Below are 21,375 nucleotides of genomic sequence, written 5' to 3'. Positions count from 1 at the left end.
GCCAACATGTTCCAGCTGCACTAGTCCCACCTGCCCGCATTTGGCCCATATCCCTCCAAACCTGTCCTGTCCATGTACCTGTCTAACTGTTTCTTAAATGTTGTGAATAGTCCCTGCCTCAACTACCTCCTGTGGCAACTCGTTCCATACACCCACCACCTTCTGTGTACAAAAAAGTTACCCCTCAGGTTCCTGCTACATCTACTCCCCCCCTCACCTTAAACCTATGTCCTCAGGTTCCTGTTACATCTTCTCCCCCCCCCTCACCTTAAACCTATGTCCTCTGGTCCTCACTTTGCTCTGCCCATTTTACTGAAGACAAAAGGAACTTCGGATGTCGGTTTATAAAAAAAGATGAAGTGCTGGAGTAACTCAGCAGGTCGAGCAGCAAGTCTGGAGAACATGGATAGGTGACGTTTGTTCACACTCCCCCCTCCGCACCCCCCTCCCACCACCTACAGTCAGTCCTAAGAAGGGTCCCAACCCGAGATGTCACCGATACTGTTCTCCAGAGATGCTGCCTGACCCACTGAGTTTAGTTTAGTTTAGTTGAGTTTAGAGATACAGTGCGGAAACAGGCCATTCGGCCCACTGAGTCTGCACCGACCAGCGATCCCCGCACACTAACACTATCCAAACACACACTAGGGACAATTTACATTTGTACCAAGCCAATTAACCTACAACCCTGTAGGAAGGAACAGCAGATGCTGGTTTAAACTGAAGACAGACACAATGTGCTGGAGTAACTCAGCGGGACGGGCAGCATCTCTGGAGAGAGGGAATTGGTGACGTTTCGGGTCGAGACCCTTCTTCAGACCCGAGTTACTCCAGCATTTTGTGTCTGTTCACCTACAAACCTGCCCCGTCTTTGCAGTGCGGGAGGAAGCAAAAAGATCTCGGAGAAAACCCACGCGGTCAGAGCAGACAAACTCCGCACAGACAGCACCCGTGGTCAGGATCATGACCCGGCTCGATGGCGCTGCGAGGCGGCGAGTCTACGACAGACAGACAGACAGACAGACAGACGGACGGTGTCCGCACAGACGGCCAACACAGCGGCAGTAACTCACGACACACACCCCGGGGAAATCTCCACCACAGTCTCATGTGAGGACCAGCGGAAAGCAAAGCGGCAGTAATCAAAAGCCCATCACGATCATATTAGGACTGGATTGAGAGAGAGGGGGGGAGGAGGACATATAATTTCCTGCTTTGTATTAACTCGATTCACTTGGCGGAACACAATTGCCTGGATAATCAAAAGCCCAAGACTCCCATTCCCCTTATTATCACGAGATTGGGTTTACAGCTAATGCTGTTTAACAAAGCGATGTTAAAAGCAGCAATTACGCGGTGCAAAACCAAGCACACAGTCCATATGTACCTGCACAGGAATGAGTCAACTTCCAGCCCGTCGTCAGAAGCAGAATCATCAGCACCCTGGTGCCAAGGCGACCTCTCCCAGACCTCTCCCAGAACTGCAGGTGCGGGTCTACACCGAAGTGGAACTCTCTGCCTCAGAAGGCAGTGGAGGCCAATTCTCTGAATGCATTCAAGAGAGAGCTAGATAGAGCTCTTAAGGATAGCGGAGTCAGGGGGTATGGGGAGAAGGCAGGAACGGGGTACTGATTGAGAATGATCAGCCATGATCACATTGAATGGCGGTGCTAGCTCGAAGGCCCGAACGGCCTCCTCCTATTGTCTACGGCAAAGTAAAGGGGGAACAAGGAACTTCAGATGCAGGAACCTTAACCAAAGCTCCATGCTACGAACATTACATTTTCCATTTTTAAGTCATTTACACTCCCCGATCTCCTCCTTATTTCCCCGTCCTTGGTTCAGCAGGCAGTGAAGAAAGCAAATGGCACATTGGCCTTCACTGCGAGAGGAGTTGAGTCTAGGAGCAAGGAGGTCCAACTGCAGTTGTACAGGACCCTGGTGAGACCACATCTGGAGTACTGTGTGCAGTTTTGGTCTCCTAATTTGAGGAAGGACATTCTTGCTATTGAGGGAGTGCAGCGTAGGTTCACCTGGTTAATTCCTGGGATGGCGGGACTGTCATATGATGAAAGACTGGAGCGACTGGGTTTATATTCACTGGAATTTAGAAGGATGTGAGGGGATCTTACAGAAGCATATAACATTTTTAAGGGATTGGACATGCTGGATGCAAGAAAAATGTTCCCAATGTTGGGGGAGTCCAGAACCAGGGTTGATTGTTTAAGAAAAAGGGGGAGGCCATTTAAGACTGAGATGAGGATTTTTTTTTTCACCTGGAGAGTTGTGAATCTGTGGAATTTTCTGCCACAGAAGGCAGTGGAGGCCAATTCACTGGATGTTTTCAAGAGAGAGTTAGATTCAGCTTTTAGGGCTAAGGGAATCAAGTGGTATGGGGAAAAAGCAGGAACGGGGTACTGATTTTGGATGATCATATTGAATGGTGGCGCTGTCTGGAAGGGCCGAATGGCCTCCTCCTGCACCTATTGTCTATGTTTCTATGCCCGCTCTCTCAGTGAACATGCAAGGCTCTGCCATCCACGTGCCAGTGGGAAGAGACCACTCTGTTCTCCTGTCTCATACTCATCCCTCAGTCAGCATCTCTACGCACGACCATCGCCAGGTCAAATACTGGAGAGTTGACACAAAATGCTGCAGTAACTCAGCCGGACAGGCAGCATCTCCGGAGAGAAGGAACGGCTGACTTTTCTTCAGACCGAAGAAGGGTCTCGACCCGAAACCCATCCCTTCTCTCCGGTGATGCTGCCTGTCCCGCTAAGTTACTCCAGCATTTTGTGTCTATCTTCGGTTTAAACCAGCATCTGCAGTTCCTTCCTCCACAAATGCTAGACGGCACAGTGGGAAGGAGATATGCGGGTAAGGTTTTTGTTTTACACAGAGACTGGTGGGTGTCTGTGCCAGGCCCTGCTGCCAGAGCTGGGACTACTGTAGATGGGGCATGTTAGTTGGCATAGGCAAGTTGTTTAGTTTAGAGATACATTTATACCAAGCCAATTAACCCACAATCCTGCACTTCTTTGGAATGTGGGAGGAAACCGAAGATCTCGGAGAAAACCCCACGGGGAGAACGTACAAACTCCGTACAGACAGCACCTGTAGTCGGGATCGAACCCGGGTCTCCGGCGCTGCATTCGCTGTAAGGCAGCAACTCTACCGCTGCGCCACCGTGACCTGACCGCCCCTAAAGGCCGAAGGGCCTGTTTCCACGCTGCATGACTCTGTGACCACACGGCCGTTCAGAGTCCCATCGCCCCTTTGCGGGCAAGGGGGGGGGGGGGGGGGGGGGTGCTGGCTGGGTCGACCCCTCTCGCCTCCCGCGACACATAATTAAAAATAAAGTGAACAAAAGCAGAACCACAATTGAAGCCATTCCCCACGGCTTGCCATGGAGGAGACGATTATCTCCGAGCACAGATAATGTCGCTCGGTGCGGTGATCTGGAAAGGGAAACTTAATTCCTCAACAAAAATGAAAGACTCAAAAACGCCATCACTGCAGATGAACACGGCGTGCATAAATGGGGCTATCAACGCTCCGCCTTAGTGGCAGCGAGGGGATTCACCCGGAACTCTCCTCTCAATTAATGCAGCATTAAAATGTACGGAAAAGCAACTACAATAATGGCTTGTTGTAATGCAGAATTAATCTCGACTGAGCATTTTGTTCTAAAATCGATTGAATAGAATGAGTTTGTTCTTCCAAACGGGTTCTTTCAGATTGCTATATGCACTCAGGAATAAACAATTTATCACTAAATACTGGAATTAACTGCTTCCACTTTCACCGTCTCGATTGTTGAATCCCGTACTAAATGGTGAAAGGATTTCAGTGCCTCACTAAAGGCGGAATACGGGGGCGGCAGGTAGGACTGCTGCCTCCAAGGGTTCGATCCTGATCTCAGGTGATGTGTGTGTGTGTGCGTGCGTGTATGTGTGTGTGCGCGTGTATGTGTGTGTGTATATGTGTGTGTGTATGTGTGTATGAGTGTGTGTGCGTGTGTAGAGTTTGCACGTTCTCCCTGTGACCCGCGTGGGTTTCCTCTGGGTGCACCGGTTACCTCCCACACCCCAAAGACATGGCACGTTTGGAGGTTAATCGGCCCTCTGTAAATAGGGAGTGGATGAGACAGTGGGATGACATAGAGCAAGTGCGTACGGGCGATCGATGGTCGGCACGGACTCGGTGGGCCGAAGGGCCTGTTTCCGCGCTGCCTCTCTAAAGTCTAACGTACTGCGGCAAGTACACGGGTAGGAATGGTTTAGAGGGATGTGGGAGATATCCGCACAAAGCTGGAGTAACTCAGCGGGACAGGCAGCATCTCTGGAGAGAAGGAATGGGTGAGGTTTCGGGCCGAGACCCTTCTTCAGACTGAGAGTGTGGATCTGGGCCAGATGCGGGCAGGTGGGATTAGTTTAGATGGGGCAATCATGTATCTATCTGTACACTGTGGACGGCTCCATGGTAATCATGTATAGTCTTCCTGCTGACCGGTTCGCACGCAACAAAACGTTTTTTCACTGTAGCTCGGTTTCACGCGACAATAAACTAAATTAACTTTGGTCGGCATGGGCTGGATGGACCGAAGGGCCTGTTTCCGTGCTGTATGACCATGACAAACCGCCCTTGGAAAGCAGGACCATGGTACTGAAGTGGTTAACCAGTTTTAGTCGGCACGGTGGCGCAGCGGTAGAATAGCTGCCTCACAGCGCCGGAGACCCGGGTTCGATCCCGACTACGGGTGCTGTCTGTACGGAGTTTGTACGTTCTCCACGTGACCCGCGTGGGCTTTCTCCGGTTTCCTCCCACACTCCAAAGACATGCAGGGTTGCAGACTAATTGGCTTGGTATAAGTGTAGACTGTCCCTAGTGCGTGTCTAAGGACACTTGGTATAAGTGTAGACTGTCCCTAGTGCGTGTAGGATTGTGCTCGTGTGTACGGGGTGATCGCAGACTCGACGGGCCGAAGGTCCCGTTTCCGCGCTGTATCTCTAAACTGGCTGTATCTCTAAACTAAACAGTATCACCGTGAACAGCAGAGCGGGTCTGATGGGCCGAATGGCTTTCTCCTGTTCCTATTCTACCTTTGTGAGGAAATTGTACCGGGTAATCGCCAAATAACACTCTCCTCGTCTTTTCGTGCATTGTTACAGTTGAAAAGCCGTGTCGAGGCTTAATTGTCCTGGATAACGGGAGCTTAATACAAAGCCCATTCAAAGTGGTCGTTTACCTGCAGCATTCACATTAGAATGGATTTAATGGCTCTCAGCAAGAAAGAAAAGCAGGCTTTCTCCCCCCAAACCCCCCCCCCCCCCCCTCTCTCTCTCTCTCTCTCTCTCTGAGATATCAATGATTCAGGTAATTTTAATTTCATGAAAAACTGGTTCATGCACTCCTTTGACAGGTCGCCATCTGATACAATAGCCACTGGAAAATTCCTCGCAATAGACCGTCAATTTCTCCAGTCTATGTGACAATTTATCCATCCGAAATGTAATTGCCTTCGCATCACATGTTCTTTTCATTCATTCCGATCTCAAGGTACCAATTAGTCCTTTGTACTTCTCGCCCGTACCGAAATCTTCCAGCCTTGTTGCAAGAGGGTTCTTTGTTAAACAAAACAACTTTTTTTCAGATGTCAAGCTAATCTCGATTCCACCGAACCATCGAAAATAAAATCAAGGGATAATTTCCACCGTGGAGAATTAGAAGTGTTAAAAACAACACAAGTTCTAAAATTGAAGCATGTAAAATGATCAGAGGGACAATATAGGGTGGGAAGTCAGAACCTTCTGGTGAGATTTTGTTGTTTAGTTCAGAGAAACAGGCCCTTCGTCTCGTCGGGTCCGCGCCGACCGGCGATCACCCCGTAGACAATAGACGCAGGAGGAGGCCATTCGGCCCTTCGAGCCAGTTCCGCCATTCAATAGACAATAGGCGCAGGAGAAGGCCATTCGGCCCTTCAAGCCAGCACCGCCATTCAATGTGATCATGGCTGATCATTCTCAATCAGTACCCCGTCCCTGCCTTCTCCCCATACCCCCTGACTCCGCTGTCATTAAGAGCTCTATCTAGCTCTCTCTTGAATGCATTCAGAGAATTGGCCTCCACTGCCTTCTGTGGCAGAGAATTCCACAGATTCACTGGCACTGTCCCACACGCACGAGGGACGATCTACAAGTTTCACCGAAGCCAATTAACCTACAAACCTTGCACGTCTTTGGAGTGTGGGAGGAAACCGGAGCGCCCGGAGAAAACCCACCCCGCGGTGTACCGGGGACAACGGACAAACTCCGCACAGACAGCGCCCGTGGTCCGGATCGAACCCGGGTCTCTGGCGCTGTGAGGCAGCAGCTCTGGCACCGCGCCACCGTGCCGTCAAAGATAGGAAGACAGGAGGGCATGGCTTTAAAGGTCGAAACCCCAGGCGGGTTGTGGATGTGAAAGGAGACGAGGGAGGCACAGAGGGAGGTGGGTGCGTGGAGCGTGTTGGCACGGGTGGTAGTGGAGGCAGAGACGACGGTGGTGTCTACGAGACTGTTGGACAGGCGCATGGGTGGATATACAGGGAATACGGGGTATGGGCCAAGCGTAGACAGAGGAGATTAGTTGATCTTGGCACCGTTGGCCTGTTCCTGGCCTGTCACAGCGCTAGAGACCCGGGTTCGACCCCGACTATGGATACAGGTGCTGTCTGTACGGAGTTTGTACGTTCTCCCCGTGACCCGCGTGGGTTTCCTCCGGGTGCTCCTGTACGTACAAGTTTGTAGGTTGTGTGGGAAAGGAGCTGCAGATGCTGGTTTAAAGTGAAGAGAGGCACAAAATGTTGGAGTAAATTTTTGAAGAAGGGTCTCGACCCGAAACGTCGCCTGTTCCTTCTCCCCACAGATGCTGCCTGTCCCGCTGAGTTACTCCAGCAATTCGTGTCTATCTTCAGGTTTGTCGGTTAATTGGCATTTCTTCCCACACTCCAAAGACGTACAGGTTTGTAGGTTAATTGGCTTGGTGTTTGTGTAAATTGTCCCTAGTGTGTGTAGGATAGTGCAAGTGTGCAGCGGGGGGTCGCTGGTCGGCACGGATTCGGGTGGGCCGAAGGGCCTGTTTCCGCGCTGTATCTCTAAACTAAATAGACAATAGACAATAGGTGCAGGAGGAGGCCATTCGGCCCTTCAAGCCAGCACCGCCATTCAATGAGATCATGGCTGATCATTCCCAATCAGTACCCCGTTCCTGCCTTCTCCCCATACCCCCTGACTCCGCTATCCTTAAGAGCTCTATCCAGCTCTCTCTTGACTAAACTAAACTAAAATTCCGTGGTTCTTGATGCTGCATCGCGGGCCACGGATGCACCAGGTGGTTAATGCGACTGTAAAGTTGCAAATCGTGCCTGAGATACAAAGGGCGTTTGCTTGCGTTGTCTGCAGGCAATGACAGCGGCAACAGACGCCCAACATTCAAATGGCAGGATCTGCCATTCCATCAGAGTCGTGAACAAAATCACAGCTGGCAATATTGCATCACGGAGACAGTTAATAAACACTCCAGCATATAATTCTTATCTTCGCAGCACAAAGAGCCCGGAGCAAACAGGTACATATTCAACACAGCTGTCAGCTCCGCTCCTCTCACCTCCCCCACCCAAGTACCAACTTCAGTTGTCTTGTTGAGTCTCATTGTCTACAACCTGTTTTCACCGAGCCCACAGCGAGCAATGGCCTGTTTTGTTTATCATTGTTACTTTGTTAGCATAACTTTCATTCATTTGTTCCATCTCTCTCTCTCTACAACACCGTCTTCATCTCTCGTTCCCCTTTCCCCCCTCGACTCTCAGTCCCGACCCGAAACGTCACCTATTCCTTTCTCTCCGGAGATGCTGCCTGACCGGCAGAGTTATTCCAGCTTTCTTGTGTCTATCTGCATTTCCTTACTGCACGCCCAGCTAATTATTTTAATGTACGAAATGAGAGCTAGGTTCAGGAGTTGCCAGAAACACAGAGTAATGTCAGGATAAGGTGATGACAAGCAGGGAGAGAGAGAGAGAAAGGGAGAAAGTTTCAAACTGGATACTGCTCGGCACTGATAGACAGCAGCCATCCTGGAGTCAGACGTTCATCAGTGATCCCAGAGAGTTGTGAATTTGTGGAATTCTCTGCCACAGAGGGCAGTGGAGGCCAATTCACTGGATGAATTTAAAAGAGAGTCAGATAGAGCTCTAGGGGCTAGCGGAATCAAGGGATATGGGGAGAAGGCAGGCACGGGTTACTGATTGTGGATGATCAGCCATGATCACAGTGAATGGCGGTGCTGGCTCGAAGGGCCAAATGGCCTCCTCCTGCACCTATTTTCTATGTTTCTATGATAGGATTCGGCCATTCGGCCCATCGAGTCCACGCCGCCATTCAATCACGGCTGATCTATCTTTCCCTCTCAACCCCATTCTCCTGCCTTCTCCCCATAACCCCTTACGGTGGGCCGAAGGGCCTGTTTCCGTGCTGTATCTCTAAACTAAACCAATCTAAGTGATGATCATCCCGTGATGGCCACAGGACCGGGAGGGAAAGGGTCTGTGGGGGGGGGGGTATGAGGGACAATATAGTGAGGGCATCGCGTGGCGGGGGGGGGGGGGGGGCACAGGGAATAACCCATTGCCAGCCCTTCCCCAAAACCATCCAACACCGGGCACAACATTAACACAAGTTGGAATGCAAAGCAAACTTCACACAGCAGGTGGTTCAGCGACAGAACCTTACGGCAGAGGGTGGCGCAGAACTCAACTGTGCTTAATTGCAGAGAGAGTGAGCCTAGAAGGTAGACCAGTGCAGCACAGTGACTGTGTCAAACACAATGGGCAGCGGTAGAGTTGTCAAACACACGGTGTCAAACACAATGGGTGGCGCAGCGGGTAGAGTTGCCGCATCACAGCGCCAGGGACCCGGGTTCCATCCCGACTACGGGCGCTGTCTGTACGCAGTTTTGTACGTTCCTCCCAAGGGTTTTCTCCGGGTGATCCGGTTTCCTCCCACTGACAGCAGCCGAGGTCAGGATGGAACCCGGGTCTCTGGCGCTGCGAGGCAGCAGCACTACCCGCTGCACCACCACCCTGTGCAGCCAACGTTTGCCCAGCCTCTCCCCACAGAGAGATACGAGGCTGCTTAAAGAGAGGATGAATTAAAAGCTGTGACCTTTGACTCGATTGGGTTTATGGCAGGAGGGATGAAGGGCTCAAACAGACGGCTCTATTGAGGGGGCGGCACGGTGGCGCAGCGGTAGAGACCCAGGTTCCTTCCCGACTATGGGTGAGGTCTGTACGCAGTTTTGTACGTTCCCCCCGTGACCTGCGTGGGTTTTCTCCGGGAGCTCTGGTTTCCTCCCACAGCCCAAAGATGCATAGGTTTGTAGATTAATTTGCCCGCTGGAAATTGTAAATTGTCCCTCGTGTGTAGGATGCAAAAGTGGGACAACATAGAACTGGTCGGCGGGGATTTCCCCGGTCGCTTCCACACTCCAAAGACGTGCAGGTTTGTAGGTTAATTGGCTTGAGTAAAATTGTAAATTGTACATCAGTGGTGGGGAAGATGCTGGAGTCAATTATAAAAGACGAAATTGCGGAGCTTTTGGATAACAGTAACAGGATTGTTCCGAGTCAGCATGGATTTACGAAGGGGAAATCATGCTTGACTAATCTTCTGGAATTCTTTGAGGATGTAACTAGGAAAATTGACAGGGGAGAGCCGCTGGATATGGTGTACCTCGACTTTCAGAAAGCCTTCGACAAGGTCCCACATAGGAGATTAGTGGGCAAAATTAGAGCACATGGTATTGGGGGTAGGGTACTGACATGGATAGAAAATTGGTTGACAGACAGAAAGCAAAGAGTGGGGATAAATGGGTCCCTTTCAGAATGGCAGGCAGTGACTAGTGAGGTACCGCAAGGCTCGGTGCTGGGACCGCAGCTATTTACAATATACATTAATGACTTGGATGAAGGGATTAAAAGTACCATTAGCAAATTTGCAGATGATACAAAGCTGGGTGGTAGTGTGAGCTGTGAGGAAGATGCTATGAGGTTGCAGGGTGACTTGGACAGGTTGTGTGAGTGGGCGGATGCATGGCAGATGCAGTTTAATGTGGATAAGTGTGAGGTTATTCACTTTGGTGGTAAGAATAGGAAGGCAGAGTATTATCTGAATGGTGTCAAGTTAGGAAAAGGGGACGTACAACGAGATATGGGTGTCCTAGTTCATCAGTCACTGAAAGGAAGCATGCAGGTACAGCGGCAGTGAAGAAAGCCAATGGAATGTTGGCCTTCATAACGAGAGGAGTTGAGTATAGGAGAAAAGAGGCCCTTCTGCAGTTGTACAGGGCCCTGGTGAGACTGCACCTGGAGTACTGTGTGCAGTTTTGGTCTCCAAATTTGAGGAAGGATATTCTTGCTATTGAGGGTGTGCAGCGTAGGTTTACTATGTTAATTCCCGGAATGGCGGGACTGTCATATGTTGAAAGACTGGAGCGGCTAGGCTTGTATACACTGGAATTTAGAAGGATGAGAGGGGATCTTATCGAAACATATAGGATTATTAAGGGTTTGGACACGTTAGAGGCAGGAAACATGTTCCCAATGTTGGGGGAGTCGAGAACCAGGGGCCACAGTTTAAGAATAAGGGGAAGGCCATTTAGAACTGAGATGAGGAAAAACTTTTTCAGTCAGAGAGTTGTAAATCTGTGGAATTCACTGCCTCAGAAGGCAGTGGAGGCCAATTCTCTGAATGCATTCAAGAGAGAGCTAGATAGAGCTCTTAAGGATAGCGGAGTCAGGGGGTATGGGGAGAAGGCAGGAACGGGGTACTGATTGAGAATGATCAGCCATGATCACATTGAATGGTGGTGCTGGCTCGAAGGGTCGAATGGCCTCCTCCTGCACCTATTGTCTATTGTCTATTGTTCCTCGTGTATGTGTGGAATAGTGTTAGTGTGCGGGGATCGCTGGTCGATGTGGACTCGGTGGGTCGAAGGGCCTGTTTCTGCGCTGTGTCTCTAAACACTTCAATCAAGGCTTTGCACTGGTCGGTCAGCCTTCATCTATCGTGGTAATTACCCACATTCAGAAAGACAACTAGCTGTTATAATTAACTAAGCAAAGGGCAGGGAGACGGACTCGGGCAAAGATCGCCAACCTTCATCAAACTCAATCATCGCCTGCCCTTTTCTCAGATACATTTTACAGTGGGAACTAATTTAGATGAAAATAAACGTTCCAAGTGTGCCTCATCAATCACGGGTAATTACGCTGCTATTAATGACTGGCTCTGTGACAGGCTGATCTGACGTCCTTGGCTCTCTGACTAACAGCACGCAGCGCAAAGCAGTCAGTGGAAGACAGCAACCCCACTCAGCCGTAGCCCCCCGCCCCCGCTCACAGTGTAGCCCCCTGCTCACACAGTAGCCCCCCGCTCACAGTGTAGCCCCCCACTCACACAGTAGCCCCCCGCCCCTGCTCACAGTGCAGTGTAGGCCCCTGGCCCGGCTCACACAGTAGCCCCCCACTCACACAGTAGCCCCCCACTCACAGTGTAGCCCCCTGCTCACACAGTAGCCCCCCGCCACCGCTCACAGTGTAGAACCCCGGCCCGGCTCACAGTGTAGCCCCCACTCGCACTGTAGCCCCCCACTCACACTGTAGCCCCCCACTCACACTGTAGCCCCCACTCACACTGTAGCCCCCCACTCACACTGTAGCCCCCCACTCACACTGTAGCCCCCACTCACACTGTAGCCCCCACTCACACTGTAGCCCCCACTCACACTGTAGCCCCCCACTCACAGTGTAGCCCCCACTCACACTGTAGCCCCCCACTCACAGTGTAGCCCCCCACTCAGTGTAGCCCCCCACTCACACAGTAGCCCCCCACTCACACTGTAGCCCCCCACTCACACTGTATCCCCCCACTCAGTGTAGCCCCCCCACTCACACTGTAGCCCCCCACTCACAGTGTAGCCCCCCACTCACAGTGTAGCCCCCCACTCACAGTGTAGCCCCCCACTCACACTGTAGCCCCCCGACCCGGCTCACACAGATTACGCTGAGTTTAATGGAGATGTGCGGTGGGAGTTTGTCACAGAGTGGTGAGTGGTGAACGTGCTGCCAGTGGTGGTGGGGGGGGACAGGTACCATGGTGGAGTTTAGTTTAGTTCAGAGATACAGCGCAGAAACAGGCCCTTCGGCCCACCGGGTCGGTGCCGCCCAGCGATCCCCACACACTAACACTATCCTACACACACTAAACAAGAGTGTATTTGTCTGCTGTAACAAACTCTTTCTGGCCAATTTATTTCAATTTCTTCAATCTGGATATAGGTGTGGATGGGCTGAGACAGAGGGTTCAGTAGGATGACCCCAGACTGTAACCTTACGCTGCAAGGTTCATGTACGATATGCCATTCTACCAGTACATCAGCCCCTCGCACTGGGTGGCTTTCCCATTAAGGAAAGATGTTCATGTAATCGTTAATCTGCAGTGTCATTGTGTGCTTCACCAGAATATAATACGGGACATTGTAAAAGTATCGCAGTTTCCACGTTCTCCAGAGATGCTGCCTGGCCTGCTGAGTTAGTCCAGCCCTTTGTGTCTTTCTTATATCCCAGGGTGCCGCGGCAGTAGAGTTGCTAACTCACAGCGCCAGAGACCCGGGTTCGATCCTGACCACGGGCGCTGTCTGTACGGAGTTTGTACGTTCTCCCCGTGACCTGCGTGGGTTTTCTCCGAGATTTTCGTTTTCCTCCTACACTCCAAAGACGTGCAGGTTTATAGGTTAATTGGCTTGGTAAATGTAAAAATTGTCCCTAGTGTGTATAGGATAGTGTTTATTCACAAAATGCTGGAGTAACTCAGCAGGTCAGGCAGCATCTCAGGAGAGAGGAATGGGTGACGTTTCGGGTCGAGACCCTTCTTCAGACTGATGCTCTGAAGAAGGGTCTCGACCTGAAACGTCACCCATTCCTTCTCTCCTGAGATGCTGCCTGACCTGCTGAGTTACTCCAGCATTTTGTGAATAAATACCGTCGACTTGTACCAGCATCTGCAGTTATTTTCTTACACTACCTGTAGGATAGTGTTAGTGTTTGGGGATCGCTGGGCGGCACGGAGGGCCTGTTTCCGCGCTGTATCTCTAAACTGAACGAAACCTCTGTGACCTGGAGCACCTGGAGAAAACCCACGCGGTCACGGGGAGAATGTACAAACTCCACACAGACCTTCAGATCTGAATTTTACTTGTAATTAACTCAAGCAAGGCTTGCAGCCTGCAACTGGCGGGCGAGGCTGAGACTTTATTGATTATACTATTAAGCAATTAAACTCCTGGTGAGGTTTCATTATCGCAGTTGTATGAGACGAGTGTCTCATCTTTTGCATCAAAGGATCTATTTAAGTCAAGGCGCCAGTGTTGTTCAGCTCACACACTGTGCACAGCGAGGTTCTCTCAAACCATCTCGCCCTATACACTGGAATTTAGAAGGATGAGGGGGGATCTTATTGAAACATATAAGATAATTAGGGGATTGGACACATTAGAGGCAGGAAACATGTTCCCAATGTTGGGGGAGTCCAGAACAAGGGGCCACAGTTTAAGAATAAGGGGTAGGCCATTTAGAACGGAGATGAGGAAGAACTTTTTCAGTCAGAGAGTGGTGAAGGCAGTGGAGGCCAGTTCGTTGGATGCTTTCAAGAGAGAGCTGGATAGAGCTCTTAAGGATAGCGGGGTGAGGGGGTATGGGGAGAAGGCAGGAACGGGGTACTGATTGAGAGTGATCAGCCATGATCGCATTGAATGGCGGTGCTGGCTCGAAGGGCTGAATGGCCTACTCCTGCACCTATTGTCTATTGTCTATAATGACAGGACATTTCTCAGTTACTTCAATTTGGGACTCGGAGACGGTTATTTATCGCCGTGAACTCCTTTTTCCCATTCGGCCAAATCAGCTTCCCCACATTTATTCGGGAAGTTTAGTTTAGTTTAGAGATACAGAGCGGACCCTTCGGCCCTTCGGCCCACCGAGTCCGTGCCGACCAGCGATCCCCGCACACTAACACTATCCTGCACACACACACGAGGTACAATTTACAAGTTTTACCGAAGCCAATTGGCCCACGAGCCTGTACGTGTTTGGAGTGTGGGAGGAAACCGGGGCACCCAGGGGAAACCCACGCGGGTCACGGGGAGAACGTACAAACTCCGTTCAGACAGCGCCCGTGGTCAGGATCGAACCCGGGTCCCTGGCGCTGTGAGGCAGCAACTCTGCCGCTGTGCCACCGTGCCGCCCTAGTCACATCAAGTCAATTTTATTTGTAGAGCACATTTAAAAACAGCCCACGTTGACCAAAGTGCTGTACATCAGTTTAGGTACTAAGAAACGAACATACAATGGCACACAAACATAACAGCACATACATAAACAATTCACAGCGCCCCCTCAGAGGGCCTCAAACGCTAGGGAGTAGAAATAGGTTTTGAGCCTGGACTTAAAGGAGTCGATGGAGGGGGCAGTTCTGATGGGGAGAGGGATGCTGTTCCACAGTCTAGAAGCTGCAACCGCAAAAGGGCGGTCACCCCTGAGCATATATATGTGGGCCGAAAGGCCCTGTTTCCGCGCTGTATCTCCAAACTAAAACAGTGGCCCCATCTTTCCGCTGGCATTGGGTAACCGGACCAATTATGTTTATCATCAGAACCGCGGGATATTCTTAGAAATAATGACGTGGGAAATGTGCAAATGAAGATTAGGCAGCAACTACAAAGCAGGCTTCACGTTGAAAAGCACCAAGGCTTCAGCTGAGTGACGGGGAGAGAAAGTGCATGGAGGAATACTTCAAACGCGTCACACCATCGGCGGGCGGCTGGCTTGCATCCATCAGGGAGCGGGGTGTGGACTGGAGACCTCAATCTCCATGCACCAGGACACCACCTATCAGTTACACTCAGCACCGGGGGACTTTTGCAAGTGTCACCAATGCCTGTTAATAAATCTATTTATATTAGAACTATAATGCAAAATTATTAATATTTCCATTTTCTTTAAAAACAAAAAACTTTTCACTGCACATGGTAATCAACTAAACTTGATTAGTACGGGTGTCAGGGGTTAGAAACATACAAACACATATATGCCTTCTCCCCATATCCCTTGATTCCACTAGCCCCTAGAGCTCTATCTAACTCTCTCTTAAATCCACCCAGTGAATTGGCCTCTGTGGCAGAGAATTCCACAAATTTACAACTCTCTGGGTGAAAAAGTTCCATCTCACCTCAGTTTTAAATGGCCTCCCCTTTATTCTAAGGGTTGTGGGGAGAAGGCAGGAGAATGGGGTGAGGAGGGAGAGATAGATCAGCCATGATTGAATGGCGGAGTAGACTTAGAAACATAGAAAATAGGTGCAGGAGTAGGCCATTCGGCCCTACGAGCCAGCACCGCCATTCAATATGATGATGGGTGATCATCCAGAATCAGTACCCCGTTCCGGCTTTCTCCCCATCTCCCTTGATTCCGTTAGCCCCAAGAGCCACATCTAATTCTCTCTTGAACTTGATGGGCCGAATGGCCAAAGTTCTGCTCCTATCACTTCTGAAACTGAAGTAAGCTGAACTCGGAAGGAACTGCAGATGCTGGTTTAGACCAAAGATAGACACAAAACGCTGGAGTAACTCGGCGGGTCAGGCAGCATCTCTGGAGAGAAGGAATGTAATAGGAGCAGAATTTGGCCATTCGGCCCATCAAGTCTACACCGCCATTCAATCATGGCTGATCTATCTCTCCCCTCCAAACCCCATTCTCCTGCCTATTCCCCATAACCTCTGACACCGGTACTAATCAAGAATCTATCATCTCTGCCGTCAATATATCCACTGGCTCGACCTCCACAGCCGTCCGTGACATTTCAGGTCTAATTCGAGTTTCACGGGGGCTCATGAAATGACAGCGGGGGGCACAGACCTCGTAGACGTTATACATCAGCCCATGTGTGCCCCCAAAATACTGCTCCCCTCCCGTCCCCCTCCCTTCCAATGACGTTAAATCCCGGGATGGATGGAATTTAGAAGGATGAGAGGGGATCTTATTGAAACATATAAGATTATTAAGGGGTTGGACACGCTAGATGCAGGAAACATGTTCCCAATGTTGGGGGAGTCCAGAACCAGGGGCCACAGATTAAGAATAAGGGGTAGGCCATTTAGAACAGAGATGAGGAAAAATTTCTTTTACCCAGAGAGTTGTGAATCTGTGGAATTCTCTGCGTCAGAAGGCAATGGAGGCCGATTCATTGGATGCTTTCAAGAGAGAGTTAGATAGAGCTCAATGATAGCGGAGTCAGGGGGTTTGGGGAGAAGGCAGGAACGGGGTACTGATTGTGGATGATCAGCCATAGAAACATAGAAAAACATAGAAAATAGGTGCAGGAGTAGGCCATTTGGCCCTTCGAGCCTGCACTGCCATTCAATATGATCATGGCTGATCATCCAGCTCAGTAGCCTGTACCTGCCTTCTCTCCATACCCCCTGATCCCTTTAGCAAAAAGGGCCACATCTAACTCGCTCTTAAATATAGCCAATGAACTGGCCTCAACTACCTTCTGTGGCAGAGAATTCCACAGACTCACCACTCTCTGTTTGAAGAAATGTTTTCTCATCTCGGTCCTAAAAGACTTCCCCCTTATCCTTAAGCTGTGACCCCTGGTTCTGGGCTCCCCCAACATCGGGAACAATCTTCCCGCATCTAGCCTCTCCAACCCCTTAAGAATTTTATATGTTTCTATAAGATCCCCCGTCAGTCTTCTAAATTCCAGCGAGTACAAGCCCAGTCTATCCAGTCTTTCCTCATATGCAAGTCCCGCCATCCCAGGGATTAATCTGGTGAACCTTCTCTGTACTCCCTCTAAGGCAAGAACGTCTTTCCTCAGGTTAGGAGACCAAAACTGCACACAATTCTCCAGGTGCAGTCTCACCAAGGCCCTGTACAACTGCAGCAGAACCTCCCTGCTCCTAAACTCAAATCCTCTTGCTATGAATGCCAACATACCATTCGCTTTCTTCACTGCCTGCTGCACCTGCATGCTTGCTTTCAATGACTGGTGCACCATGACACCCAGGTCACGTTGCATCTCCCCTTCTCCTAATCGGTCACCATTCAGGTAATACTCTGCTTTCCTGTTCTTGCCGCCAAAGTGGATAACCTCACATTTATCCACATTATATTGCATCTGCCATGCATTTGCCCACTCGCCTAATCTATCCAAGTCACTCTGCAGCCTCCTAGCATCCTCCTCGCAGCTAACACTGCCACCCAGCTTCGTGTCATCCGCAAACTTAGAGATGTTGCATTCAATTCCCTCGTCCAAATCATTAATATACACTGTAAATAACTGGGGTCCCAGCACTGAGCCTTGCGGTACCCCACTAGTCACTGCCTGCCATTCCGAAAAGGACCCGTTTATTCCTACTCTTTGCTTCCTGTCCGCCAACCAATTTTCTATCCACCTCAAAACTGAACCCTCAATACCGTGTGCTTTAAGTTTGTACACCAATCTCCTATGTGGGACCTTGTCGAAGGCCTTCTGAAAGTCCAGATATAACACATCGACTGGTTCTCCCTTATCCACTCTACTAGTTACATCCTCGAAAAATTCTATAAGATTCGTCAGACATGATTTGCCTTTGGTAAATCCATGCTGACTTTGTCCGATGATTTCACCACTTTCCAAATGTGATGCTATCACATCTTTAATAACTGACTCTAGCATTTTCCCCACTACCGATGTTAGGCTAACTGGTCTATAATTCCCCGTTTTCTCTCTCCCTCCCTTTTTAAAAAGTGGGGTTACATTAGCTACCCTCCAGTCCTCAGGAACTACTCCAGAATCTAAAGAGTTTTGAAAAATTATCACTAATGCATCCACTATTTCTGAGGCTACTTCCTTAAGCACTCTGGGATGCAGCCTATCTGGCCCTGGGGATTTATCTGCCTTTAATCCATTTAATTTACCTAACACCACTTCCCGACTAACCTGGATTTCCCTCAGTTCCTCCATCTCATTAGACCACCGGTCCCCCGCTATTTCCGGCAGACGGTTTATGTCTTCCTTAGTGAAGACAGAACCAAAGTATTTGTTCAATTGGTCTGCCATCTCCTTGTTCCCTGTGATCAATTCACCTGTTTCCGACTGCAAGGGACCTACATTTGCCTTAACTAATCTTTTTCTCTTGACATATCTATAAAAGCTTTTGCAGTCTGTTTTTATGTTCCTTGCCAGTTTTCCCTCTATTTGCTATAGTCTATTTTCCCTTTCCTAATTAAGCCCTTTGTCCTCTTCTGCTGGACTCTGAATTTCTCCCAGTCCTCTGGTATGCTACTTTTTCTGGCTAATCTGTATGCTTCATCTTTTGTTTTAATACTATCCTTGATTTCCCTTGTTAGCCACGGATGCACTACCTTTCCTGGTTTGTTCTTTTGCCAAACTGGGATGAACACTTGTTGTAGTTCATCCATGCGACCTTTAAATGCCTTCCATTGCATGTCCACCGTCAACCCTTTCAGCATCAATCGCCAGTCTATCTTGGACAATTCACGCCTCATACCCTCAAAGTTACCTTTCTTTAAGTTCAGAACACTTGTTTCTGTATCGACTTTGTCACTCTCCATCCTAATGAAGAACTCTACCATATTATGATCACTCTTGCCCAAGGGGCCTCGCACAACAAGACTGCTAACTAACCCTTCCTCATTACTCAATACCCAGTCTAGAATGGCCTGTTCTCTCGATGGTTCCTCGACATGTTGGTTTAGAAAACCATCTCTCAAACATTCCAAGAAATCCTCTTCCTCAGCACCCCTGCCAGTTTGGTTCACCCAATCTATATGTAGATTGAAGTCACCCATTATAACTGCTGCACCTTTAGTGCATGCATTTCTAATTTCCTGCTTGATGCCATCCCCAACCTCACTACTGCTGTTAGGTGGCCTGTACACAACTCCCACTAGCGTTTTCTGCCCCTTAGTGTTTCGTAGCTCTACCCATATCGATTCCACTTCCTCCAAGCTAATGTCCTTCCTTTCCACTGCTTTAATCTCCTCTCTAACCAGTAACGCTACCCCACCTCCTTTTCCTTTCTGTCTATCCCACCTGAATATAGAATATCCCTGGATGTTGAGCTCCCAGCCTTGGTCACCCTGGAGCCATGTCTCCGTAATCCCAACTATATCATAATCATTAATAACTATCTCCACATTTAATTAATCCACCTTATTACGTATACTCCTTGCATTGAGACACAAAGCCTTCAGGCTTGTTTTTACAACTCTCTTACCCCTTATACAATTATGTTGAAAAGTGGCCCTTTTTGATGTTTGCCCTGGATTTGTCTGCCTACCACTTTTACTTTTCACCTTGCTACCTGTTGCTTCTACCCTCATTTTACACCCCTCTGTCTCTCTGCTCCTGCTCCCATCCCCCTGCCACATTAGTTTAAATCCTCCCCGACAGCACTAGCAAACACTCCCCCTAGGACATTGGTTCCATTCCAGCCCAGGTGCAGACCGTCCTGTTTGTACTGGTCCCACCTCTCCCAGAACTGGTTCCAATGTCCTAAAAATTTGAATCCCTCCCCCTTGCACCATTTTTCAAGCCACGTATTCATCTGAAATATCCTCCTATTCCTACTCTGACTGATCACATTGAATGGCGGTGCTGGCTTGAAGGGCCGAATGGCCTCCTCCTGCACCTATTGTCTATGGCCCACCCCCAACCGCTCCTCCCCACTAACACCCACAGTAACGACCCCCCAACCAACCCACCCCACCCCCCTCACCTCCCCAATCAACCCCTCCCCCCTCACCTCCCCAATCAACCCCTCCCCCCTCACCCCCCCAATCAACCCCTCAACCAACCCCTCACCCCACCAAGCACCCTTCCCCCCCTCAACCAGCCCCTCCCTCCTGTCCGGAGCACGATGCCCACTGACCACGGCAGTGACCGCGGCAGTGACCGCGGTGGGAGCCGCTGCTTACCGTATGACCAGGCCGCGGATCCTGAAGTGGGTCTCGATGACGCCGCTGGTCCGGAGGCGTACGCGCAGCACGTCCATCTGCGTGGGGCGGTACGCGGGCGCGGTGATGCGGCTCATGTTCAGGAAGAAGCTGCGGGCAGATGGGAGAGACGTGTCGGAGGGGGTAGGGCAGAGGGTGAGGGCGCGACCCCCAGACGCGGTGACCTCCCGACCCACCTCCCCTCCCGCAAGCCGACACTCTCCCCTCCCCCGAGATCACGAGAATGATCACTTCCTCAGGAGGCTTGGGAAGTTCGGCATGTCCCCTCTAACTCTCACCAACTTCTACAGATGCGCCGTAGAATGCATCTTACCGGGATGCACCACAGCATGGTTTGGGAACAGTTCCACCCAAGACCCGCAAGAAATTGCAGCGAATTGTGGACTCAGCCCAGACCATCGCACAAACCAACTTCCCTTCCATCGACTCCATCTACACCTCACGCTGCCTCGGCAAGGCCAGCAGCATCATCAAGGACCAGTCTCACCCCCGGTCACTCCCTCTTCTCCCCTCTCCCATCGGGCAAGAGGTATAGAAGTGTGAACACACACACCTCCAGATTCAGGGACAGTTTCTTCCCAGCTGTGATCGGGCAACTGAATCATCCTACCACAACCAGAGAGCGGTGCTGAACTACCATCGGAAAGGATGCTATTCATTGACTATAGCTCCGCCTTCAACACGGTCATCCCCACCAAGCTCATCACCAAACTCCACCAGCTAGGCCTCAGCTCGTCGTTATGCGACTGGATCCTGGACTTCCTGCTGGAGCGACCGCAGGCAGTGAGAATGGGCCCGCACCCGTCCTCCACTATCACCCTGAGTACCGGCACAGCACAGGGCTGTGAGTTCTGAGCCCCATGCTCTACTCCCTATTCACACACGACTGTGTTCCTGCATTCGACACCAACACCATTGTCAAGTTTGCAGACGACACAACGGTGATCGGGCTGATCACCAACTGCGATGAAACAAACTACAGAGCAGAGGTGCAGAACCTGGCGGACTGGTGCTCTGATAACAACCTGTCCCCCCTAAATACCACCAAGACCAAGGAGCTGATCATCAACTTCCGTAAGTCACACAACGGGGAATACGCCCCGATCTTTATCAACGTGGACAGTGTGGAGAGAGTGTCCAGCTTCAAGTTTCTGGGCACTCACATTTCGGAGGACCTCACATGGTCCAATAACACTGCTGCGCTGGTCAAGAAGGCTCAGCAACGACTGTTCTACCTAAGAACACTGAAAAAGTCTGGTCTA

At 50.3% G+C, this 21,375-nt stretch overlaps 1 protein-coding gene across 1 annotated transcript in view; it reads right to left on the bottom strand.

Moving 5' to 3' along the window:
- gnav1 (guanine nucleotide binding protein (G protein) alpha v1) overlaps window positions 1-21,375 on the bottom strand; it is a 65,253-nt gene that overhangs the window by 10,530 nt on the left and 33,348 nt on the right. Inside the window, exon 5 of the mRNA XM_078401396.1 lies at window positions 20,075-20,203. Coding sequence (XP_078257522.1) covers window positions 20,075-20,203 — 129 coding nt within the window. The remainder of the gene's footprint in view (window positions 1-20,074; window positions 20,204-21,375) is intronic.

Source organism: Rhinoraja longicauda, chromosome 6, assembly GCF_053455715.1.
Source record: "Rhinoraja longicauda isolate Sanriku21f chromosome 6, sRhiLon1.1, whole genome shotgun sequence".
Lineage (NCBI taxonomy): Eukaryota > Metazoa > Chordata > Chondrichthyes > Rajiformes > Arhynchobatidae > Rhinoraja > Rhinoraja longicauda.
Note: the sequence above shows the minus strand (reverse complement) of the source record. Positions and strands in the feature narration are given on the sequence as shown.